The following is a 27,008-nucleotide window of genomic DNA, read 5'->3' as shown; positions in this document are numbered from 1 at the left end:
ATCATAAATTATTAAATTAAATGCAAGATCTTTCGTATTTGTAGCTCAATGCAATAATAGAAAATAAAGAAAATGTATTGTTATTTCTACACAACATTGCAATCCATTTGAATATGTAAGCGCTTGCATTAAACTTGTTAAAGGAAAATCACAATTTTCAGAGCAAACAACGCAATTAGATGTTGGATCCCCTCTTCCACACACATTCATTCTTTTCGAATTTATTATATCTAAATTTTTGTTTTTAACATAAAGAACAGCTTTAATCTGTCAGGTGTTGTTGGAGGGTGCTTCCTCGATTATAACCCTGGAAGCCTTTCTGGCACCATTGGAATTGCCGTTGGAATTAGCCCCGTAGTGAATGGTGCCGGAGTCGGGGGTAGGGGAATCGCTGGCCCTGAGTGTAGAATGGATAGTTATTACACATGACACCTATTGAGTAACTTAACCAATTCTCGATATTTGTTCGGGAATTGCAAGATTTTGGGATAATGATTAAATGAGTTAAGTCCGCATGGGCATACCTTCGACAGAGAAAAATGATGATGAGGACCAGTACAAGGGTCACCGCCAGACTGGCTGCCACAATCCCCCCAGCAATGGCTCCATCATTGGTCGGATCCGTCATTGCACGCTCGGTGACCACTGCCACGCCTACATAAAATAACGTTTCTATCATTCCCTTTTAAGAGGAGTGCCTAGATTTGAGATTAAATCTAAGATTTGAGAGTAAGGAGAGTTTGCGACGGCGGGTTATCAAACCTGGTCACGCCGTTACCAAAATCACACAACTCTGTTCTCAACTCAAATCCTCTAAAAAAAAATGCATATATCTGAGGTCGATACTCAAGATTTGAATTTAAGTATTGAATTGAAAAGAGGTGACGGCGGGTCTAGATTTTTTTAATCTAGCCCCGACAATTCCAAGACAAATCTTACAAAGAGATGAAACGTTCCAAGTTCCCTGACACAGAACTTCGGCGGTCTGCGTTGTATAGCCCGGGTTACACGTAAATGTACATTTGTTTCCAAAGTAGGGAGCACAGTCGGGACTCAGTCGACCATTTGGAATATCCTCTGGACATTTAATTACTAAAATAGCGAAAGGAGACTTATTAGAATAATGGGTATCAGATAATTTGCGTTTTTTATTTAAATTCGTACAATGTCGGTCCATCTTTCACACTTTTTAAATTGTCTTAAATAAGGAACCATTTTCTTTTCTTTAAAAAAAAATATATTCTGTTGTGTTCATGCAGAGTGAATTCTACTATTTACCCCCGTCACATGTTTTTCTGTCCGATAGTAGTTTCACTCCGTCAGGACATGCGCACTTGCGACTGTTGGCAGTAGGTAGACAAAAAGTGCTGCAACCACCATTAGCTTTCGAACAAACATCATTTACTAAAATAGAAAAAATGTATTGTCAGTCAGCAGTGATACTCTTTGTATGGTGAATAACACGGCCATACAATACAATTAAAAGGCCAGTTGAACGACTTTACATGAACTGTTTTTTCGTACCCGGTATATCCTTGACGCCATAGACTTGCAGCGAATGAAGCTTCCCAAAGTTCGCTGTATAGTTCATCCACGCGATCTCGCTCGCATTTGAAATTGAGGCCTTTGTTATTTTTCTAAAGAAATACATGTACAAAATTAGATTTTAAAAGATTTTCAAATTTGAGCTGTACATAAAATTGACCATGTAAGGACTTACTGGTCATCAAGGGCCGTGAAATAGAAATAGTCTCCACTGATGTCAAACAGCATAAACTTCTTTGTGTTGTCGTTTAACAGGACTCCTCGGTTCTCTCCGTTCAGATCGCAGTAGTTTATTGTTCGTAACTCGCCATCCGTCCAATATAACAGTTCATCTGAAATTGATGTTCATTGTGCATATACATATTTTTTAAACATCGACTTACGTTATGATATAAAAACGAAGGCTTTAAGGCTTAATATATGTGATATGAGCGTTAAACGTAACAGAATTGAACTTTGGGTATCATACATTTACTTGTTTATTGTCTATCTAACTTCTGTATAGATACGGAATTTAAAATTTTGTAAAAAAAACCCAAAAAAAACAAAAACAAAAAAAAAAACACCAAACAAACAAACAAACAAACACCCCCCCCCCCAAAAAAAAACAAACTACTTTTATAATCCAACGTCAGGCTGTTTGGTTGTAAGATGTCCTTAAATATCAGATTGCTCATCGCCGAGCCATCCATATAGGAACGGCCGATATAGGAGGCAGAGTACACGAGGTCCGACCAAAACAAAAACCTGAAACATGCAATGGAGAAAAGCCAGCCTGTAATAATGTACTAGAAAATCCACTTGTTCTCAGTTGTATTTTTTAAAACCTAGGCGTGATTTGCATGACGAAGGTAGGATACAGACTTAGAGTTTTAGGTAAGTAATGCTAAACTTAAGAGATGTAATGCTAAACTTAAGAGATGTAATGCTAAACTTAAGAGATGTAACTTTGTTTTAGAATCAGCACCCTATAGTTATGTTGTAGATTTGATGCTAGTACCTTTACAATGTCAATAACCAAAACTGATCAATACGATTATCTTTTCTTTGGATATAAAGTCATGTTATAGATCCATGTTCACGAGTGAATGTTGTCGACGGAATTAATTTTCGTTGGGTTTATAACTAATACGGATTTATAGCTATGTTGTAGATGACATAAAGTACATTTTCTTTGGATATATAGCTATGTTGTAGATGACAATAAGTACATTTTCTTTGGATTTATAGCTATGTTGTAGATTACATTATGTACTTTCTTTGGATTTATAGCTTTATTGTAATAAAATACAATTTCTGTGTTGTAGATGTAATTAATTACCCTTTCTTTGGATATATAGCTATATTGTAGACAGACGTTAGTCCGGGAACCACCGTTTTCCTATCCTTGGTTTCCATATTCAGTATTCCTATGTAGGACTTGCTACTTACAGCAGAGTAGATCAGATGTCCAGTGGTTGGATCAACAACCAAGGCCTGTGGTTCGAATGAACCTGTTCCAAAGTACAAATGTATTATCGCAAGATCAATTATCTGAATCTATCTGACTATTTTGTAAGCTATCAGTTTGTCTATTCATTGCAACAAAATTAACCAACATTGAAATTACAATTTTTAGGACACTTTTAATTAGAAGATTACTATCATACTGAGCATGATCTCGGTTAAAAATTGATTGAGCAAACACCCACTTAGCAATGAACAGATAGCCTCATATCTTGATTTGATAACGTCATGAATTGTTATGCCTAGCATTTCCCAGAATTTTCCTGCTTTAGGTACCTGTGTTAGTCAGAGAAACAGAACTGTGTCCTGACAATGATAATTGTCTGATCTCGCGGTACATCGCATCTGAGTAGATCAGATTACGGTGGAGGGGGTGGAATATGGCGTTAACTGGATGCATTGTTTCGTTGACATCAATTGCCACTACTTCAGCATCGGTCATTGACACTTGGAAAATGGCGGCGTGTGTAAAATCAACAGTCAACACAAACTCGTGTTTTAATGGAGCTAAATGTTCAAACGAATGAATAAATTGTAATGCATTCTATAGACAAGGTTTGTACTGCTTTTGCAGCAAAAGGTATGCAGAAAAAGAGAGTACTTACAAGATATACACGCTTTCTTGTCACTCTTTAACTTAAATCCTAAGCGACATTGGCATGTTCGGGTACCCTCTGCTTTAGGAATGCAGATATGCTCACAATCACCATTTCGAACACGACAAAGGTCTGGGTTAAAAAGATATTAAGGAACATAAAGTTTCATAACAATATATATTATCACGTTGTTACATTGTTAAACCGACTCAATTTCTTCTTTACAAGATGTCTACCAGGCCCAGTGTTTTATGGTTTTACCTTTTGTTGCTGGTTGTTCAGATCTATCGTAAACAATAACATGTCCAAATCCCGGAGAGTCTAAATGTTGGTGTAGACTGTTAGATTCCGTGTCTATTACCAGAGCTTCGTTGTTGTTTTTCAATATCATGATGAATCCCTATAAATTGAATTAATATTTTTACTTCATTTTTGTTTTATCTTATGAACATTTCCATTTCAATAGACAAAATACCCTGGTTTTACATAAAATGGAGAAATGGAGTTCTACTTTATATTTTGTAAATGACTTGATATTGCTGGAAGGAAATGATTGTATCTCGGAGGTTTCCATGTCCAAAGAAGAAACACCATCCACATCACTCCAAAATAACCTACCGACAAAAAAACCCAAACTTTTTATAAAAGGACATTGTTTTTGTTCAAATTGAGAGAGAGAGAGAGAGAGAGAGAGAGAGAGAGAGAGAGAGAGAGAGAGAGAGAGAGAGAGAGAGAGAGAGAGTACCTATTATCTGTGGTAGTATATAAGAGTTGTGTTGGATATTTCAGGTGCTGACTGTCGACCACGACCCACCGCTTCGTGCCGTCCGAGGACCCCGCCTCTATCTTGTAGGTCCCCACGCCACCGCTCAGCCAGTACAGGGTTCTGTTCATAATTCAGTGATGTAACAACAAATCGACAGCAATAACAAAAATCTTCATACATAGTTAATAAACATGTATACATGGTTATAAAATTTGATAAGCCTTATGTCATCTTCGTTGCAGAATACAAATTACTTTTGTTTCAGAAATAAAAGAAAACATATTTACATGTACATGTATATGTTTTTGCAAAACAGATATGAAGGCGTGTGTCAAATGCATTACTGGTAGAAAAGTTTTTATTAATCAAACCTTTACCTGTTATGGGGATTAATTGTGAGAGAGAATGGATTGTCAACATTTTGGAATAAAGGCATCTCCATCGGAAACCTTTCGTTGATAAATATGATTAACCCCGACGTTCTTTCTGCCCAGTAGACATCACTGGCCAACCAGTCTACGCAAATACCTGAAAACAGTTTGTATGTAAACCACAAAAATTGTGTTTTTCACAAAAAATCAGATCACTATTGGAAAACATAGAATATTAGGTTTTATAACAAGGAATAATGGATTTACGTGATAAAATACAAAAGACAAGGAGAATGGACTTTGGCTAATTGGCATTGATACTCACCCGAAACACCAGAAATTGAAAAGAATTCTGTTTTTTGACCGGTTCGTACGTCCAGTATCATTAGTTTTTTGCTGTCAGTGTCCTCGAAATAGATCTTATCTTGACGACTATCAACCGCAACGTTAGATATGGATCTCTCCCAGTGCAGAATACAATTCAGCGCTATTGGCATCCCAGTTAGAGATAGAATATCCACAAAACATATTGATGACGTGTTTGACAGCAAAAGAGATTTTTGAGGTAAAACATTATTTCCTAAAAATAAAGAAATGATTATTTTCTAAATATTTTGTCCGAATTTTTTTAACATTAGTGTAGGAGAAGGTAGTTATGTTATAAAGATAATTGTGTGTGTCAACAATTCGGCCTTTGAAAACGTGTACTATCTAAAATTATTACAAGGCTATTTAAACAGGGTCTGATTTATGACGTCATATTTACGTGTACAGTTGCGTCCGTTGACATCCAATATGAATCCATCTGGACAATAACATTTGGCGATGCTTTCTCTAGTAATTATACACAAATACTCGCAGTACTGTTCTTCACATGGCTCTAGAACCGAAAAATAGATATTTTATAAACTTTTTTTTAATACACATTGCAACATTTCTGTAGAAGAATACGCTGACAAGTCATTATATACCAGCGTGGTATCCATATCAACATCATAATTCAAGCATGTTTAAGAAATTGATTACAAGTTTCAGATTCCATTATGATAGTCACTGGTTCAATTAACTCATGTAAAATAATTTATGTCAAGATGCATGTACATTTATATAATGTTGGTAGAATGTATCTCACGTGTTATGTTTTCGAGTGTCATGGCTGGGATAAATTTGAGGGTCTTGGGAATCTTGTATTCGTATTTGCCGTCTTTGAGCCACTGAAACAGGTGCTGCCATTTTGTCTGTCCGGTTTCCTTGTCAATGCACTCAACAAGGTAAGCAGCTTGTATAGCAACACAAATAAGGTCCTGAAAATACATAATACTGGTATTTTTATTTGAATTTTATAAAGGTATTACGGTATAATTTTTTCATCACTGACTATTAAACAATTTTTTTTACCTAATATGTATTGAATACCTAATATTTTCTGATTTCTGAGATAAAATATTCTTTGCGTTACTTTAAGCTTTTGATTATGGCATCTGATGTAACATATTCAACTGTATTGTATACCTTGTGCAAAGTAAGACCACTCATTAACATAAGCAAAGAGTCGGATCGCTTTAATACTCTTCTATCTGTTCCATCATATGTGCATGTTTCCAGAGTTTCTCTTCCGATATCCAACCAATAGACCCGTTTCTCTACATCACTGATGGTGATATCACTGACCAATAGGAGGCTGTGTACCAACAGCGTTTGATCACTGCCTGAGAGGGATGACCTAAAGATGGCAAATCGTCCACTGTGTCCCGCAGACCAAAACAAATATCTGTAGAATTTTTGCAAGAAATGAGGCTGAGTAAGGGAAATGCGAAGAATAAAAAAAAAACAACCGACCATTCTTCCCCCAAAAACAATTCTTCCTCAAAGCAAAGCAGACTTTGCACAGATTTTCGATTGAAAAAAATTTGGAGCAATGATTTTTTAACATTAACATCCATAATTTTTTTTCATGAGCAAAAATGAAATCTAGAGTACTCATCATACATACTAAAATACATTTACATAACAACCGAATGGCTTTGAGGTTAGAGTGTATGAGACATCTTTGGGTAAGAATTTTTACTTAGGTGGATAAAAGTGGAATAATATTTAGTTTTTGGACATGCTTAAAAATTTAATAGCATTTTATAAATTGACGTTAATACGAAATCCTTTTTTTTTTTTGCCTGCTTTTTTCAAAGCAATTTTTTAAAAATCTTAATATGGTAACACGCGTCAATAAAATTACAAAGGCTTGTAATGACATTTGGTCTATAACCGCATATTTTCGATAAACATATTTTCAATCAGCTTTTGAGAAACTTGATTTTTTGATCAAATAATTTTATCAAACTTAAGGTTTTTTTATTTTGACAAAATGATTATGAATTGGGGGAGTCTTATTCAACATTTCGTACGCCATCTTGATTATATATCCATGACAACTAAAGGCATTTAATATTCCTATTACTAGCAATAAAACAATTCGATGATATTATTGTGGTCACATAACTGTCTAATGAACAACTCGCCAGGTTTTCCCGATCACTCACCCATTTAATGGGTCAACAGCAATGGCTTTTGGTGATATCAGTCCTTCGATCAGCGTTTTCCTGCCCGAGCGACCAACGGCGTAGAGAGGTTGTACAATGATCCATCGGAATGATGGGTCTATGTAATAGAGGTTCTTTGATACCCAGTCTATGGCTATTTTTGAAGATGAAGAAGAAAACGTATCAATCACGTTACTTGTAAGTTCATCAGGCTTGATGCTGTGGGAGATGTTTTCCGTTCTGAATAAATTGGATAGAATATCTGTCATATATAGGGTCCTTTCCAGGGGATCGTAAAGCAACTCTTTGATGTTCGTTGCATTTGAAAAAGCAAGAGGTACTGGGTCATCTTTTGAAGAATGGGTTAAAGAGTTGGTTTTAAAGAACACAAGATGGCCGTTATCTGATCTATCTGGTGCCAGCGAAACGATGAGAGCATCTTCACACTCAACTGAAAGGCAATGCATTCCATGATAGAACATATACTAGTAATGTATACACATATTTCCTTACGTTTCTTGTGTCTTATTTGCAACATAAAAAACGTTTTTGTAAGTTTTGTTTCTCTGTTCCTCGATCCTCGGCTCAAGATAGTGTTATTTCAAGTTTTTTGTGCGATATATATAGCTATAGATTGAAATCTAAAGAAAATCGAAAAATATCCAGGCGTTTTCAAAAGATATAACATGTTGGTCCTCCCGAATTGTAATAGAAAATATATGAAAATGTAGAATTTGAATGTAAAATGTAATCTGAAATGTAGAAATTGGTAAAATTCCCATGAATCGAAGTATTTTCGTCACACAGTCAGGAGACTGGATGGTCAACACACTACCCATCAGATCTTCTATAAAATTTTGATATGATTTTTTAGTTATTAACTATAGTTTAGTCAAGAAAATTGCAAATATTTTAACGTCAAGGTTTGAATACCCCCCCCCCCCCTATCTTGATATGGAGGGAGATTGTTACGGTCTGAAATTGCCACGACCACCTAGCGCTCCTAAGCATATATTTGTTCTCCGTGGTACCACCAAACCTGAATGGTTTTTTTTTACCAGTGTGTAATATAAAACGGTACATGTTTTTACACGTCTAACATTAAATAAAACCAGTAATAATTTCCAAATATGTCAGAACATTGCTGAGGATCGGATACCTCATCATCCTCACAATGTCAGGGGTCCCGAGTCCTCACGTGGCCGTGGCACCGCCACGAGTGGACTCAGGACCCCTGACATTGTAAGGATGATACCTTATATAAAACAAGAAATTACAAACAGCGTCAGACTTGCTCTACAAGGCAAATTGTTTTACGAATTCTATATAGGTTTTTAAGTGAAATTAGTTTGGTTTTATTATAAATGAAATTCGTATCAAGTGAATATTTCAATAGAGACACCTACTGGATTTTATATGTAACACAATGAAAAATACACAAACAATTTGCACAATTATGTAAAAATATGGTATGGTTAACTAATCTATGACTTCCCCAAAGAACCCAACAATTTGCAATATATGTGATAATACCAATGATAATACATAAAAAGAATAATTGCGTTAATGTTAATATATTAATCTTGAACATGATGATATTAGCATGCACGTCTAACGTGTAGAGATTGCAAGATTTGCAAGGCAATATAATAATGATAAATAAAGAAAATCTTACCATGTGTCAATGAAAAGAGAAAAAGGAAGTTGACAAACATGTCTACATAAGAATATATAAACACACAATGTATGTATGACAAACGAATAACTCTCTCCGTCGGCAGCTGACCACCGGAATCTGAGATAGCATCAGATCTAGGTAATTGTTTCTTTGACTCAATCTTAATGGTTTGATGCTGATAATGTCAATTTTCGCTAAAAGCAAGACATAAAATTTACTGTTACCTGAATATTTGAGAACTTCATTTAACTTGGACAATCGATGAAAGTTTTATTGAGATCAGTGAAGTGGAACTTTTGATTGCGTGAAAAATACTAGTAACCTATTGATTTACATATATGTAGGATATAATGATACAAGGGCACTTTTATTTTAAACAATTGTTTCCGAACTACAATTGAGTTAATCATATAAATTCTGTAGATACATTTAACAGTATTTAGAATAAAAAACAATCGTTATACAATTTGTCTTGCGTTATTTTATCTTATAGAGAGTGAATTTATACTGATGTATCTAGTTTAATAGATTTCTCTTTTTCTCCTATTTAACCTTTTTTTATCAATCACACAAAATTGTTAAGAAGAAGAAAAAAAAGAATACAGGTCGGAATAAACTGTTATGTTTTATTAAAGTAGATGAAGTAGAGATCGCTTATGACGAAAACAAGTCCTGGGAAAATAAATAATCCTAGAGCTGGTTGATAGCACCAACTCCTTAAATCTGTTCAAATTGAAATACGGCCTCCAATCTAACGATAGCAGGGAAAATCTGTCACTTTATTCTGTTTTTTCTCTCACAGTGAAAATGGGGATACCAAAGACATGGTGGCCAAAAGGTAATGAAATTAAATTTTATCTCTTTCTAAAGGATTTTTCAATCGATATATTAATTCTTAAAATGTTTCAGTTCAAAGAAAATAGCATTAAAAAATTCACCGATTTATCTGTCATATTTATTTAATGGTTTACCCACAGTACTCGAATTTCACCCCCCCCCCCCTTTTTTTTATATTGTTCAATATTTATAAGTAATTTTGATATATGTTTATCCTATTCGCATGACGCTGTTTGAAAGGTTATAATGGAGATGTATTAAAAAATACCGTTTGATCTGATTGGCGATTACAATAATCTAAAGCAGCAAAAAAATAATAACGTAATATTTGCTTCATATTTTACGAATTACTTCGAATGCCATTGAAAAATGTAAATTTGGGATATTTTATTTGCTTCGAAATTTTATCTCTACATTAACGTTTGTCCATGCAGGCTTCTTGTCCATGTTGATGCTGCTAATGGCGGGAACGTCCACGGGACTTCTGGTGGACACAACAGACATGTGTGACATTCTGAGAGTCATAGACTGCAACCACCATTACCACTCCAATGGCGACGAAACGGTGTGTTGTACGGACGGGAAAACATACAAAAACAAGTACGGTTTTTATTTTAAAAAAAAATAAATAGTTCCAATCAATTGACGAGTACATTTTATGTACCAAAGCTCAGAAAATTAAAACAAAAAGACTGTTTAGAAAAGCTCAAAAAGTCCTAAAACTCTCTAAACCACACTATTTATTAAAAAAAAACCAGCAAATTGAAAATAACTTATGTATAGTAGGAGAATGGACTTGAACAAAAGAGACCCAAGTTCTTTCTTAAGAGCATTATCTATTTGCTCGTTCGGGCCATGTCTTCCAGTAGAAAAAGGTCGAAATATTGCGGCCTCGTTTTTTATCAGAAAATGAAAGCGTAAATTAAAATCTAAGATAGTTCTAATTCTGTGACACTCCAGCTACAAAATTTTTAAATCCCTCCCCACTCGGTAACTGTACTGGGTACCTTCTGTTTTATGATGCCCCAGCCTGAGATCAAGTGTTCTAGAGAAGGGCTGAGATTGATTTAGGAGGGGTCACTGTCAGCATATATACTTTTACTAGTACATTGTATTATCTTATGTATTAACTATCTGTGACCTTAACCCCCAATAACCCAGTTCACTGCGTGAAACCTCGATATTTGAACTGTTTGTAGAAAAGAACAGGTTTTTCCTTATTTGGTACACTTCTTTTAATTGCAATAAGTATATTAACATAGTAATTTTAGGTACACAACATAGAGATTATTTGCCACAATGAAAGTGCGTGTGTACATACGTCACAAATAACAAAACGGTTATCATATAATGGCATTGAGATTGACTTTAGACAATTTATGTCCGATTGAAAAAAAGAATTAGCACATGCACTGACGTCAGACTTTTGAACTTCTGCACAGCGAGTAAGTGTTGACACGGAGCCCTGTCTTTGCTCTCACATCACTGTTGCACACTGACTGATATAGGTCGAAAGAACTATCGGTATATATGATGGCCCCAATAATTCGCCATTTTTTAAGTGTTTCCGGTACAATAAAATGTTAACTAATTTTTTAGAAGAGTTGATATAAAATATATTTTTCATCTATTTATTTGATTTATTTGCACTCACTGGCAGTATATGACGTCAGAAGTGACGCCATTTCTATAATTCAATCAAAATCGGCCAAAAATTGACATTTTTCTTATATATTTACGAATGGGAAATATAGAGCGCATGCTTGAACAAGAAATTTTTTTTGTCACTTATTAGTCTTGGCTAGATACATTTCTGATTAAAATATTTAATTTGTTCAAGAATGCGCTCTATGTTTTCGGAAGGAAAAACTGCTTGAAAACAAGCTGTTTTACGCTAAAAATGCAAAAATGGCGGGAAAAGTTTGTCGTTACAATGTCATCTAAATTGTGGGCACTTGAACCAAAATGAATATTATGTAAACACATCACATACATATCTGTATTAAGAAAACAAAGAATGATAGTAAATGATGATGTTCATTTTAGGGGGCCATTTTAAGCCCATATCATATATAGTCCTTAAACAAACGTAAAATGAAGATTTAAAAATTAAAGTGAAACGTTCAATGTTGTTTTATACCAGATGTAACGGTTGCGACACTTAATCAAATAACACGTTTTCAAACGCATCATTTGTTCTTTCTGCCAACCATTACGTATATCGCATGAAACAACAAAGTTACATTTTATTTTTTTAATGGATACAATAGTTGGGTGTAATATCATGCGGTATACTTAGTGTAAGCGGGGTGCAGTAGGTTGAAAAAGATTAGTATGCTAGTATATCTCAATATCGTATGTAGATCGATATAAAATAAGGTTACGGGTACACAGTATATGGTTTTACACAAATAACACGTGTACACATTTCAGGTGCTGGTACGTGCAGGCCAAATGTGATAACATACGACTAGAACCCATGCACGCCGGCGCTTGCACAGAGGAGGATAAGAACCCCCGTAGCAACATGACCAGTACCAATTTCACCACGGACATTCCCGAGGCCGCACAGACCATTGACAACTTTACTCTGACCCAGGAGTTCTGTGCCGACCCTCGACCCTGCCCGTCAGATCTCAACCCTATCTGTGGAAACAACCGGATATTCTACGTCAACTTGTAAGTTTGTTGTTATATTTTTGTATGAATATCATTGCCAAACAATGAAAAGCAGTTCTAGCGCTTTGCGATTAAAGTGTTAGATTTTGCTTGTTAATCTATCTAATGTTTTAATTACTAATCCTACGTTTTAATGCAAATGCAATTGCCCTTTATAATTTGATGAACAAAAGCAATTATGACCACAGGCAGTTGATGCAAAATACATTGTCCGAAAATTACACTAAATTGTAATCTTTTATTTTCCATTGACAGATGCGATTTTAATAAAGCCAAATGTAAAGTACCAGACTTGGAGAAGATTGGATTGAGCGACTGTAAAAGCACCGGCGTCACTCGGGCTTTTATTGAAAAATTCAAACGCAGGCGCAATCGTACAAAAGGAAGTGGAAAGTAGTTACTTGTTACTTAGATTATTATCGCCGCTTATCTGATTATTTTTTAGTTTACATGAATGTGGGTGTCCCTGAGGGGAAAAATACATAGTGATGTTGAAGTACCATGTATCATTTCATGGTTTGAGCGAATAAACTGAATTGAAAGTAAGTCACACAACTATAGTAATGACTAAACTTCACATAAGGGGATGTATTTAATTTCTTAAAATATTTATTTCATCAAGGACGAATATGTTAGTCGGACGTCCCTATTATATGAAATGACGATTAATGTTGTGATGATGTATGTAAATATTTCTTGAATTGTGTACTCGCTGTAAACTCATTCCACGTTCTCTTACAAATTCAAATAAACGCTGTTAACTGTGATTGCTTTGAAATTTACTTTTCAAATAAAATTGGTCGATGATTTAAGTATATAATCTCTGAAGAATTTCATTTGTTTGTTTTTTATTTGTTTGTTTTTCCTTGACTGCATGCGCATTGTGAGTTTTCATAGGGGTTTACTTAAAATGTCCCAAGTGTCTATATGGTGAAAAATCTACCTAGCAAAGGTATGACACATATATGTAGTTTACTTTCCTGTTTTAAATGGTTTACATGGAATCGTCTTTAATCTGGAATGAAGATATATTTATCTACCTGGAGGGGTCACGTTCGCTGGTCTTACATATCATGTTTGACGTAGTCAGCTGCCCCCGAAGTTAATAGTCACCATGCCAATTGTTATTATTCCAAGGAGTTAGTAGTCAACAGAATGTTTTTTACTCAGTTTTTAAAGACATTTTTCGTTTTACAAGGTAAGAGTTTGATTTTGAATGAAAGGAGAAAAATAATCCTTACGTTAATACATATACTTACTAACCCTGTATATTTCCCTCAATGTACTACATGTAAATTAATAAATAAGATAAAATTTTAACAAGAAATAACAGTTTAAGAGTGATTAACGCCAGAAGATTAATAAATAACAGCTATTCAAAACTTCACGAGCGCAACAAGCATCAAATGTTTCATATATGTACTAGGATAATAAAATCCTCGTACACAAGCACGTGACATCCACTATCGAATTCAAAAAATAACACGCACTTTAGTTTGTATTATTAATACACCTTCCCTTTCATATGCAATCATGTTAATAATTATAGTCTGGTGTATTATTCCGTAATTCTATTTCACGAATATCTATCAAAATAGTAACTGATATACATCATGCGATTGAACCAGATGCTACACATACCTACACATTTTGTTGACGTTTGCTTTGTTTTAAACATACATGTAAAGGTAACGTACTAAAAGTTTGCAAAAAGTTCTCGCATCTCACAAAAAATTCGCCTTTTATATATATATAATATATATATATATATATATATATATGATGTAGCAGTGTGAACTTTTTCGACAGCTACACTGCTTGCCCAGGATTTCCCAATCACATGGGAGGTCCTGTCCTCTCTCTGTAACCAGGTCCTGATGCTGCGGTGTAATGACGGGTACGTTGCCGACGGAGACGAGAGATTGTGTGGATCAGACGGGGAGACCTACCTTAACTTGTAGGTATACCGAGGTACAACTATATATCATCATTGAATGTCTGTATAGCGAGATAGAATAATCTTTTTTAGGCTTAAGGTATTTTGATATCGATATCCTGAATCGATATTACGGATATCTGTACTAGAAATTACATTATTGAATTAGGTACCAGACATGGAAACCTACATAAACTTGTAGGTATACCGAGGTACAACTATATATATATATATATATATATATATATATATATATATATATATATATATATATATATATATATATATATATATATATATATATATATATATATATATATATATCATCATTAAATGTCTTTATAGCGAGATAGAATAATCTTTTTTAGGCTTAAGGTACATTGATATCAATATCCTGATTCGATATTAAGGATATCTGTACTATGTGTGACAATAGTGAATTAGGTACCGGACAGGGAGACCCACCTTAACATGTAAATATACAGAAGTACTACTATAAAACATCGTTTGTATATACACCAAAGATTTGTTCATATGACCCTTGATATCCATACAAAGCACTGTGTACCAGGTGTAACATTATTGAATGGGGTACCGGTGCTTTTTTCTCCTTTTTGTATTACCATAGTTAAACAATGTAGGTATATTATATATACAGCAAAACAGATTTATCGGTGTTGTTAATCTTTATAGAAGTCCAAATTCCTTTAGTACGAGGAATAACTCTCACAAGAATAAATTGCTCGGTGTGTTCCCGTTTTGCACACATTTGATAATTGGGTATAGAACAATAGGTGTTAATTGTGTTGTGATAGCAATTATAGTCAGACTCTGCTTTCAGTCAAAGATTTTACCTGGATTTTTACTTGTGTTTTATCATTCATTCATCAGCGCCATGAAACAAGAAGAATATAGATATTTTGTTGTGTTTTAGACTAATAACTATCACAATTTGTTTTTTCATTTGATAAAATAAAGATCAACATAAAATGTTTAGTCTTAAATTTCCGCTCACTGATAAGAAAAATAAGGATTAGATGATTTGACTTTTACATTTTTGCCCATTTACTTTAAATATAAACTCGATGAATTGAGGAAAAATTGCTGGTCCCGGGCCAATTGGAAGCTGATTCAGTGGATAATTATATGATAAAGGGGAAAACTACACGGCCAGTCATATGGGGTAGTCCGTGTCTCTTTTTACAACTTACATTGTAGATGCAAATATGTAAATCGCATGTTTATAATTGGTTGTTTGGTATCAACAGAAAGATTATTATGAAAAGAAACAGACCTTTATCACAAAATATTTCAATCTTCGAAGTAGCAGCCTTGACAGTAGATCTTATGATCGACATCACCGCTTTTGTATATTGCTGGTCACTTTTCTGGATTTTCAAATCAGAAGCTCAATAAATTCCGACAAAAATAATAATTTAAATATTGATTCGATATACCTCAAACTGAAGAAGGTTGAAAATGTATGAATTAGGTCTACATTTGATAGGTTTTGTGAAAAAATATTTTCAGTTTTTTAAGCATATAAAATTGCCTACTTATCATCATATCGTCATACATTAATTTGTCTAATAGTATTCTCTTCGATTATTCAAGCCACAGCATAAATGAGAAATAATTAGCAGCGTTTTCACTAGACACATTTCCTCCATTTATGTAAGCAAAAGCAATAAATAAATACTAATATATGATATTTTCTCTTCAAACTTGTAGCGTGTAAATGTACTTCCTAAAGGCAGGAAGTTAAACAAAAGCACTACATACACAACATTTTTGCAATAATCTTTTTTGTTTAAAGAAATTACTGAAATTGTTGATGACCAAATCGATGTTTAAAATTAAATTCCAGAACATGGATGTCAATTATAATGTAAATGTGCTTCTATGCAAGTTATATTGTAACATAAAATAAATGTAAATATCAATTGCGAGTAGATATGTTTTATTTATTTCATTGTCAATTGCCCTTGCTGGAACTGTGATATAGACTATAGCAATTAAGCAATTATGACACCTGGTCAAACTCCCGTTTCGCACACATTTTTTCGATACCTAATTTTCAAATGTGTGCAAAACGGGAACAAACAAAATTGCTCACTTCATTTTAAATAAAGTTTTTCATTGGAAATACCGGTATATATCCATCACTTTGTAAATTTCGAATTTACAGGGTGGATATAAATGCAAAATTTACATCATGACATCATGACATTACCTGTCAACCTCTGCTGATAAATGTCATTTTTTTTTCTAATTTTTTCACCCTCAAATATATACAATAGTCATCACATTAGCATAGTCTTATATAATACTAGTGTATAAAATTTTTGCATCTTATGATGGGTTTTCCTCAAATTACAATCAATGGCAAATCGACAGATAGTATACATGAACATTTAATCGAAAGGGATGGTTTACACATATATATCTTTATTTCATCTAAACTACTCTTACGATCTCTTGAAAACTGTAAAAATGCATGAGTCATGCAAATATTTTACAGTTGTTTCTATGCCCAGGGCCGATGTCGGAAGCCGGACATTACGATGGAATACTTTGGGCCCTGTTTAAATTCGTCCACGGTGGAACTGCCTGACCCCGTGTCCTCTACCTCTCCCCCGCGTACCACCACACAAGACATCATCGTCCAAGTCTTCTGTTCTCAGGCCACCATTGATACGTGCCCTATAACTTTGGACCCTCTGTGTGGCACAGATGGCAAGTTCTACAGAAATGAGTACGTATCACAAAATACAACTATTTTCCATATATACTACTGGTGCGTCGTGTTTTAGAAGGAGAAAAGAAAATCACTTTAACCGCTGAGCTATGACGATATACATCTGAATCGATTGATACAAACAGTTTAACAAACCATTTTAATCGCCATCTTGTGACGAAGTGTCTCAAAAAGTATAAGTCTCGGTGTAGTGAAGTACCTTAAAGAAGTCAAACTAAGAGAGGCGTTTCCAAAGAACTATAGATGCGGTTATTTTTTTTAACTTTATACATCCAAGAGACATTGGTTAACAATTTTTGTAGCAAAATATATAGGTGCTTTTAAACAACTATATACGTTTATGGACTTATTACTCAAGTCTGCATATAAATGCAACTATATATATAGTTTATCAAAACTTCTCCGTTTCAGATGTTTTTTCGCAATTGAGAAATGTACGCAGACAGCATTACAAACACAGGAATTGGAGAAATGTAGCTCAGAGAAAGTGGATACAACGCCTATTTCAAATATATTTGGAAAATGAAAATAAACAATTCAATTAATACATAACAACCATATTATTGAAAAGACTTAAAACTCATTGAGACACATTCTTTCATCTAAAAAATGATTATTATGCAAAACCTGTACATGTATTTCAAATCATAAAGATTAGTTTGAATCCCGTCTTTTTCATTTTATCTGGATGAAAGTTACACTTTAATAATATGGTCAAAAATTTGTCGGCGAAGTATGAGCCAGAATGAGTAAAGGAAATATACGCTCCAGAGAAGTGATGTCGAACAAACGGACAGACAGACAGACTGATAGCTTTAGGGCACCACAGACCGATAGCTATAGGGCGCCACAAACCGATTGCTATAGGGCGCCACAGACCGATAGCTATAGGGCGCCACAGTGTGGGGTCGTAATCAGGCTATTACTACAGAAATTATAACAACAGTAAATTAACGTACACTGTCAAACCAAAATTAAAGCCCCTTCACTTTGAAAGAAATGAAAATGATGCAGCGTGTCTGTAATACTTACTGCGACTAGATTTCATCGATGGTAAATATATCTTGTACATGGAAAGGTTTCTTGTTTTGTTTTCTTAGATTGGTTTAATGTTTTCCCCATTACATCTTGTTTCCCCTTCATTTAGTATAAAACAGTCACTACGTAGTGAATTTTTTTTAACAATATTTCTTAACAAAGAAACCCTGTACAAGGTCACCGCACGCCCTTAACCATGTTAACCAATATGCATTCATTATTTAGAGAGAGGGCTAATATAGGCTGTACCTGCTTCCCAATCCCATTCAATATACATGTATTTTATTGAATAAATTATTGTTTAAATAATAAAATTGAACTCTATCTCTCACCAGAGGGCGTATTACGATTTGCTCCAACAAAATAAAGCTTGCGAAACGCGCTCTGCTGTGATTGCCATTAAGCCGAAGACATCTCTGGACAAATGGTTTCTGAGAAGATTTTTCAAAAATGCCATCAATAATTCCAAAGTATCTAACCTTGAAAGATACTGTTGTCCTTCATTGTAACAAACTTGAATCCCCTAACCTAAGGATGCTTTGACCTAAATTTGTTAATTTAAAAACTGGCCAAGTGGTTCGGGAGTGTGAACAGTTTATGATAATGACAACATTCAACTTTTGATCAGGAAAGCCAAAAGCTCAGGTGAGCACAAGATGGGCTAAGGAGGAAGAAAACATGCTCTCCAACAAGAGGCACATGGGGCAACATCGCTCACCTGAGCAACAATGACTTTATATGGGCGTTCAAATGATATTGTACCATATGGCCCCTCGGTAGAATAACAAAAAATATATATTGTAAAGCATTCGAATTTTACACTTATATTTTCATACACGTAATCTTTGACACTGTACCGTTATGGAATACGATTTTGACCGAAAATAAGAAAATCCTATGCAAAATATAAAACTAAACATTTGGTAGGGGCACACTATTAACTTGTAATTCCCTATATTTTCGTTCTGCCCCCTCCTTCCCCCACTTTATAAAGCGGATCAAAATATTTGAGAGCATATAGGTACATTTCCTTCCTCAACTTCTTACTAGTTATTGTATTTAAATTTATATATATTATAATTAATAGTTATTGTATTAGAAGAATAAAACTGAGCTTTCAGCCCAGGTGAGCTAAAAAGGATTTTACCCAGATATCTGATGACTGGTCAAGAAGCAACAGTGAGGATTAAGTAAGACTAAACTACGGGTTCTGGACAAGTCAATGATTAACTGACTTGTTTCTTAAATGTCTTTCTTACCCATGTCTATGAAGAAAAATAATTAACAGCCTCCATGATGCAAGAAGCATTAAAACTGGTACTTAAGTAGGGTCTTAAAGAGTGAAAAAGAACTCATTTTTAGCCTGACAGTTTATTTTCCTGTTCACAGAAAGCACAGTAAATAGTTTATCGGTTGGACTTGGCAACACGTTCCAATTCATCCTTCTTCTTGATAGCATGGGAGTTTGAAGATCCCTAAAAAGCAAAGAAAATATTAAAATCTTTTCATAGTTAATTTTTAATATCCCAATACATAATACATGTATAATATCCCAATATTGATAAAAATAGCTGAATCCAAAATGAAAATTTCTCTCTTTTCTAATTTTGTCTTAACACATAATTGTACTTAAAGAGAAGTAACTTGTAATTTTGATTTGCCCCGTTTAAATTTGCCCACTTTCAATGAAGGTGAATGGGGTAAAATAAAATGGTTTATACTAAATTTTTTTGTATAAAATCTGAATTCTAAATGTTGCCATGTTCTGGCTACTGAAAGTCATGATTTAAACAAATTGGTTATTTAAGAAAGCATTTCTATGCATCTTTGAGTTTAAAAATCAAAGTTTACAAAGCACTGTTTAATATGGATGCTTGCACTGAATAACACACACAACATTGAAGTTCTTCTGCAGAAGAGTTGTGAGGTCCCCCCCCCCCCCATTAGTCCAGGCATCAGTATTCAACCTATCTACATCATAAAAAGAATCTTTCTTTTCACTATTAGAAACTTTTTTCACAAGAGCTTGAACTTTGGGCAGTATTTCGCATACTCCGATTTGATGAAGACAGGGGTCTACTCATGGTTTGTCCTGTCATTGGCTAATACAATAACATCGAAGCAATGACACTTGTCATACTTTATCCAGGAATGTATATTACATTGAAACAGCGTCAATTTCACACAACAGAGCAGGCCTTGGTTAAAAACCTTTCTGTTTTTTATGGTAATGAGACCTCTTGGTGAATTAGAAGAGATGAGGTTAATATTTGACAGCTTGTCTTGGTAAGCAAAACATCCCAACGAAAATCCAAGCTCTTGTTAAAATGGTTCTAAAATAACTCCATTTTCTAGTGCAGTAACTTCCAAAAGACTTTTAAACAAATCTTTTCAGCAGATTTGTTAAAATCATGTTTTTCCACTATAGGCATGCCCTATTAATTGAAACAAACTTTATTCCAAATTTAATTGGTATCAGAGAAAATCAGAAAAGATCATATTCTAAACAACAACCAAAAAATTTTAATCAAAATGGCCACTTGCACATTAAGCTCAAATGAGCTAAAAATAAGTCGCTATACCTTGGCAGCATTGATCAGCTCATCAGCCAAACACTCAGCAATAGTCTTGATATTCCTGAAGGAGGCTTCACGTGCCCCGGTACACAGGAGCCAGATGGCCTGGTTGACACGCCTCAGTGGAGAGACGTCCACAGCCTGACGCCTGACGGTACCAGCACGACCAATACGAGTGGAGTCCTCACGGGGGCCACTGTTGATGATGGCATTCACCAAAACTTGGAGAGGGTTCTAAAAAGATTAAATATCTTATCATTAGTTGGAATTCAAAGTAAGAACAATGTACAAGATCAACAAAATTTTCCCCTCATAATCTGCAATTTTTCCTTACATATTCGTTATACAGATATGTGTTATACAGTACCCTTTACTTTATTTTTGTGTTGTGTGATCCTAACCTATTGTTTATCAATCCTATCATAATGTGTATCAATCCTATCATAATGTGTATCAATCCTATCATACTGTGTATCGATCCTATTACATTGTGTCTGTATCCTGTTGTATTGTGTTAATCTTACCATAATGAGCATGAACCCTATCCTACCATTTATCTTGTTAAAAAATAATGTTGCAGACACTGTATGTCAACTTTTCATAGAATTTTACTTGAAACAGAAAAAATTTCAAAACTATGCACATTAAACAGTAAAACACTTCTTTTATGTGGCAATTTTGACTGATTTGAATGTCTTAGTAAATTCTTATTCAAATTATCTATCCATCTTAAATACTTCAGAATTCAATAATTTAGAAATAATTCATTTCTTAAAGTTGATTTTTTGTTTCCAATTTTCTCAGATTTCAATGATATACAACATTCAGCTACTAGTATAAAAAGAGTTAAAAGTGATATCGTTCCAAAAAGAGTTTGAAATGGCCAATGTTTTTCTCAACAGGAATGAATGTTCTAAAACATAACATCAAAATCACTATTTTAAAGCATTTGACAATCGAACTTTTTTGCCTGATTCTATACACTTAATTTGATGTTTGATTGAAATAAGTTAAATAACAATATCACTTTGTTTTCCAAAGATAACATATAAACCTTTTCTGTTCAAAGTTTAAATAACTACATCAAAATTATTTACCTCTCCTGTGAGCAAGTGAATGATTTCAAAGGCATGTTTCACAATGCGGGTTGTTAAGAGTTTCTTTCCATTGTTCCTTCCATGCATCATAAGTGAACATGTCAGGCGTTCAACAATTGGGCACTGTGATTTTCTAAATCTCTTTACTTGGTATCTGCCTGAGGAGTGTGGCAAATATTTTGCATACTTCTCTTTGACAGCAATGTAATCCTGCAAAATTGCAAAAGTTATGAACATTTTTTATTTTTCCCAGGCCAATTGAATTTTACATGCAAGAATTAAATATATACATGCTTTTTTAGATCTTTTAAACAAGCATTTCAAGTAAAAGGTTTCATAAGCTGCATATCAGTAGCTCTATGGGAAATTTGGGTCGACATTTGACGACTTCAAGAAATTTTGTAATTTACCACATAGGGTGATTTTACCATGCATCGGACACCTTTGGATTTTTCCCTTTGTTCATGCATCGAATATCATCCAAATATAAATAAAACTTGTTTTAAAAGTTACAGGTTTTATCCTTGCTTAATTATTGGAGAAAATATTGTGAAATTGTTAAAAATGTAGAAAATAAAGCAAATTATTGAAGTGTTGACCTATTTCACCATGGATCGGAAATATCTACCAAACTTCTGACAGGTATACAGTAGAAGCAAATAGCAACATTTTCTGGTTTTAATGCAAAAATTCAAAGGTTCAGGAAAATAAATCTATTCAATTGCTATTCAAATTTCTTTTAATATAAATCCTCAAATCTACATATAGAAATTAAGATTAGTGCTTCTTGAGTATTTATCATGAGGGGTTCTTTATCATGCCAGCTCCTACAGGAACTTTGGACTAAAAAGGCTGTTTCTGTAAAACTCTTTGAACTGGTCTGAGGAAAATGTTAGTATCAATTATTTTTTAAATCTTTATTTTACTTCATATTTAAAGTATATCACAAGGAATGGGCACATAATCTCCTTATTATTAGAAGAAATCATGCACTGAAAACTGTCAGATGCATGATTAATTTGTGTCCAATCCATGGTGAAATGAACGTATGGAGCAAAAATTACCTTGACATCAATTGTTCAATTAAATTTCTTGGACTTGTTTTAATCAAATTTTGTTTCAAAACCTATACTCTGTCTCGAGTTTTTGCTTCCACCACTTTTTGCTTGATATTTCAATAATAGTAAATACCTTTGTGCTTAAACTACGTTCATCCACTAATATGAAAAATGTCCAGATTATCTGTTTTTAAACACCTCCTCTACCGCTTCAGGTTTCAATACACATCCAAAAATTGAAAGTCTACGGAGATTTTGCATTGCATCAGCCATTAATAAGCCCAGATGATAATGTTAAAAAATTGAGAGATGTATTCCGAGTGTATTCCGAATGGAGAAAAGATGTAAACATTTCCCATTACAAATCTTCGTAAGAAAATTGTTTTCGTTCCTGTGAAATTTTTTGAGTGAATAGGGATAATTGTTCAATGAAGATATCTTGGATATATTCCCTTTTATCGATTTCAATTGTATTTCTTTCACAGGTATGTGTATTTTTATTAAAAATCATCAAAAATTGATGGAAGCAATAACTTGAGACAGACTATTCTTTCTAATTATTTTACACAGGGAGTGCATTTTCACTAATTCACAATCAAATGCACAACATTCAAATAATGCTTTAGTGTAAAATCTTTGTAACTAAATTATCAATGATGGCGTATTTGACGTCATTTTACAATGCCTATATTGCTATTTTTTTCACAATGTGACTGTCAAATTCTTAATAATGATAAAGTTCATTAGTTCATATTCAGGAATATACGAAACAAAACACGAGCGCATGCACATTTATTTGTATATTTATAACCAAAGTTGTCCGATCCAAGGTATGTGTCCGATGCATGATTAAATCACCCTATATTTAAATTTTTATATTTTGAATTGATTAACTTTGTTTTCTAACATTTCCATGCAAAACTTTGATACCATACTATGGACTTTTTACCAATATCAAACAGAGATTAACTACAGACGTTGACCAAACTGTAGAAAGATTCAAACAAAATTTCTGTCACACCGAGGTACTGTAGACGTACTTTTTTCCACGGGGTCATAATTCCGCGGAATCACAATATCAGTTTAATCCGCGGGTAAAAATTTACGCGGATTCTTTGAATGAAAAAAAAAATCATTTAAATACTATAACTATTATTAAATTTAGTTCTGAGCGATTTTCATTACCGAGAATTTGTCCAACTTTGGACTCAAATTGTAAGAACTGTTCACAGTGAACAGTAATTATCGGTTGTACACTGGTCGGTAGTCATTAGTTAGCCGTCAAGATGTTACGACGCTGGCTAAAATCGTCTTGTGAAACACCACATGATGAATATTTACCCAACCCATGTCTAACACCTGAAAAATCTGTGGAAATTTCAGCAGCAAATGGGGCTGTGATACAAGCAGTGTCCAAATCCCTTAAGAGAAAACGAGGCGAATACAATCATTATTCCGCGGAGCAGAGATATAAAATGGCAAAGTACGCTGTGGAAAATGGGATAATGAAAGCTTCTAAACATTTTAGTAAAGTGTTGGGAAAGCCAGTAAATGAGAGTAGCATCAGAACAATGAAAAAATCTTACATTTTGAAAAAAGTTACGACAGAATCGGATGAATTTCAGGACGGACTCCCGTGCGACAAACGCGGAAGACCAACTTTGTTGGGCACGTTTGAGGAAGATGTAATCGACTACATAAAAAATCTTCGACTTTCAGGAGGTATTGTCAATAGACCAATTGTTATCGCTGCTGCTCGTGGTATTATTATGGCTAAAAATCGTCAACATCTGGTTGAATTCGGCGGATCTATTGATTTAAACAATTCCTGGGCTCAATCATTTCTCCGACGGTTAAATTTTGTCCAACGCAAGGGTACGAAAGCTGCAAGAAAATTACCCGAAAATTTTCCAGCACAAAAAGAATTGTTTTTGTCAAAAATTGAAGAAATCGTTACAGAAAACCGTATTCCCGATGACCTGATCATCAATTTCGATCAGACAAATGTTTACATTGTGCCTGTAGGTGATTACACATTAGAGGAAAAAGGATCAAAACAGGTGCCTATTATTGGACTTGAAGATAAAAGACAGATAACAGTCCTCCTTGGATGTACCATGTCGGGCTACTTACTCCCCCCTCAAGTTATCTACGCAGGCGGAACGAATCAGGTTCACCCGAAATTTCCATTCCCCGATGATTGGCATATTACCCATACGGCAAATCACTGGTCCAACTCAGAGAGCATGTGTGATTATGTTGAAAAAATTATAGTACCGTATATTGAAAACGTGAGAGAAAAATTGCCATTGTGTCGCTCTAATGTACCTGCTTTGTGCATATTTGACGTTTTCAAAGCACATCAAGTAAACGAGTTCAAAGATCAGCTGACTCGCAACAACGTCAGGATGCGCTATGTTCCCGCTAGCTGCACATCAGAGTTACAACCGTTAGATCTTGCTGGAAATGACGAATTCAAAAAATGCATAAAAAATCAGTTTTCTGAGTGGTACGCGGATCAAATTCAAAAAGAACTGAAAAGGGGAAAAACAATGCAGTCTTTAAACGTAGATCTACGATTGTCAACATTGAAACCCATTCATGCGGGGTGGCTGGTCAAGGCACATCAGACAGTTAGAAGCGAAACCATTCAGCAAGGGTGGGAAAAAACGGGAATTCTCCCGCGATTGAAAAAGTGAACATATTCTGAATATGTTGTCATGTGTCCATGTAATTTTACAGGTTTTTAAAACTGGTTTCAATGAACTGTTTCTTTTTTATCTGTTTATATGCATGTCGTATTTTTAAAGCCAAATAAATATTTTAATCTTTATTAACTGTCAATTTATGGGTTCACATGTCGTTTAAATTATGAGTTGATCAGTCTTATCAATTAAAAGTCAGAGCACAAAGGGATCTAAAAATTGCAGTAAAAGCACGGGTCTTAGCGTGTAGTTAATTGGGTCATTGAAAGACAGACCCGCTTGGGGCTATTATAGGCTGTCGTCTGTCGTCTGACATGTGCCGTTATCTCAAGCTGGGTTTACAGAAAATTCAAATCTTTAGGAGATTAAATTATTTATTATGTGAATTCTCAATACAAATTTGTTTGACAGTTTGCATAGATAAAAACGATATACATTGGGTACACGTATATGCAAGTGTTATATAATGTAGGAACTTCCGATTATCCTTATTCATGTAATGCAATTTCAAAATTTCATTCCAAAATGCACTTTAAGTACACTGGGAAAAAATTCCGCGGAAAATTTGTGCCCGCGTTCATAGCGTAAATTAATACCACGCGGACAAAAGTACGTCTACAGTATGTTTTTACCCATCAAGACTTACAGTTAAACTGATGTCGCTGACTTGGACATCATCTGATGACCATTTGCCAAAGAGCTTGATTTCTGGCAATTCTACTGCCGGAGCAGGCTCATCCCAGTTCTCAGTCATAGTGCCTACAAATAAACCTTGATTCAGTAATGTTTATACCAAAGCCAATCCTATTCTAAAAACAGGTAAATTTCAGTCAACATAACGTGTATTTTGAAATGGGGGGGGGGGGGGGTTCTGTGAATCTTTCTCATGCTTCTTCTTAGGCAATTAAATTTTTGTAAATAATAATCACAAAAATGTTTAATTTCATCTTAACTACTTAATTTGAGTAATTCATGACAAATTAATCCGTTTTCGATAACTTTTTATTAACGTTGCTTGTGTACTTCATACCGTTAACGTGCCGGAAGTCAAAAGAAAGCACATGGGGTCTACATTTCCGGTAATGGTTCACCGTGGATTCTAAATGCCAAAATCTAGCTCGAATAGTCGATCCGGTAAAAAATATATACATATTCGATAAGCTGCTGTCTGTCTGTACCCTGTTATGTGTATAACTAAAAATAAAATGATGGAATAAATTTGAGATTTGTTTGGCATACCAGTAAAAAATTGTTTTTTTTAATCTTATCGGTACTCAATTTTTATTCAGTTGTCAAGTGTAAAAAAAACTGAGGAAAAAATAAAA

At 34.3% G+C, this 27,008-nt stretch overlaps 4 protein-coding genes across 5 annotated transcripts; 2 read left to right on the top strand and 2 right to left on the bottom strand.

The window, feature by feature from the left end:
- Positions 1-34: 34 nt before the first annotated feature.
- Positions 35-9,374, bottom strand: LOC105347826 (low-density lipoprotein receptor-related protein 4). Its single transcript, XM_020075138.3, has 20 exons — positions 8,997-9,374; positions 7,322-7,772; positions 6,297-6,555; positions 5,917-6,088; positions 5,551-5,664; positions 5,110-5,364; positions 4,791-4,941; positions 4,393-4,533; positions 4,159-4,261; positions 3,909-4,047; positions 3,657-3,779; positions 3,328-3,558; positions 2,867-3,038; positions 2,162-2,292; positions 1,721-1,877; positions 1,525-1,637; positions 1,279-1,404; positions 940-1,092; positions 525-654; positions 35-397 (listed from the first exon to the last, which is right to left on the bottom strand). Exons 1-20 carry the CDS (start codon positions 9,034-9,036, stop codon positions 271-273), a joined length of 3,288 nt encoding a protein of 1,095 aa, XP_019930697.3. The 5' UTR covers positions 9,037-9,374; the 3' UTR covers positions 35-270.
- A 261-nt stretch (positions 9,375-9,635) lies between these two features.
- On the top strand, positions 9,636-13,346 carry LOC136269498 (serine protease inhibitor Kazal-type 10-like). The gene is made up of 4 exons (XM_020075141.3): positions 9,636-9,837; positions 10,271-10,436; positions 12,270-12,515; positions 12,771-13,346. The coding sequence occupies exons 1-4, from the start codon at positions 9,807-9,809 to the stop codon at positions 12,910-12,912; spliced, it is 585 nt and encodes a 194-aa protein (XP_019930700.3). The 5' UTR covers positions 9,636-9,806; the 3' UTR covers positions 12,913-13,346.
- Positions 13,347-13,554: 208 nt separating this feature from the next.
- On the top strand, positions 13,555-17,871 carry LOC105347824 (tomoregulin-2). Its single transcript, XM_011457063.4, has 4 exons — positions 13,555-13,713; positions 14,325-14,472; positions 16,973-17,206; positions 17,621-17,871. Exons 1-4 carry the CDS (start codon positions 13,671-13,673, stop codon positions 17,733-17,735), a joined length of 540 nt encoding a protein of 179 aa, XP_011455365.2. The 5' UTR covers positions 13,555-13,670; the 3' UTR covers positions 17,736-17,871.
- Positions 17,872-19,599: 1,728 nt separating this feature from the next.
- On the bottom strand, positions 19,600-26,745 carry Rps5 (ribosomal protein S5). 2 transcript variants are annotated; one of them, XM_034443547.2, is made up of 5 exons: positions 26,714-26,745; positions 26,330-26,442; positions 21,921-22,130; positions 20,830-21,057; positions 19,600-19,722 (listed from the first exon to the last, which is right to left on the bottom strand). In XM_034443547.2, exons 2-5 carry the CDS (start codon positions 26,435-26,437, stop codon positions 19,654-19,656), a joined length of 615 nt encoding a protein of 204 aa, XP_034299438.2. In that variant the 5' UTR covers positions 26,438-26,442; positions 26,714-26,745; the 3' UTR covers positions 19,600-19,653.
- Positions 26,746-27,008: the final 263 nt, after the last annotated feature.

Source organism: Magallana gigas, chromosome 2 (genome assembly GCF_963853765.1).
Source record: "Magallana gigas chromosome 2, xbMagGiga1.1, whole genome shotgun sequence".
In the NCBI taxonomy this organism is placed as follows: Eukaryota; Metazoa; Mollusca; class Bivalvia; order Ostreida; family Ostreidae; genus Magallana; species Magallana gigas.
Note: the sequence above shows the minus strand (reverse complement) of the source record. Positions and strands in the feature narration are given on the sequence as shown.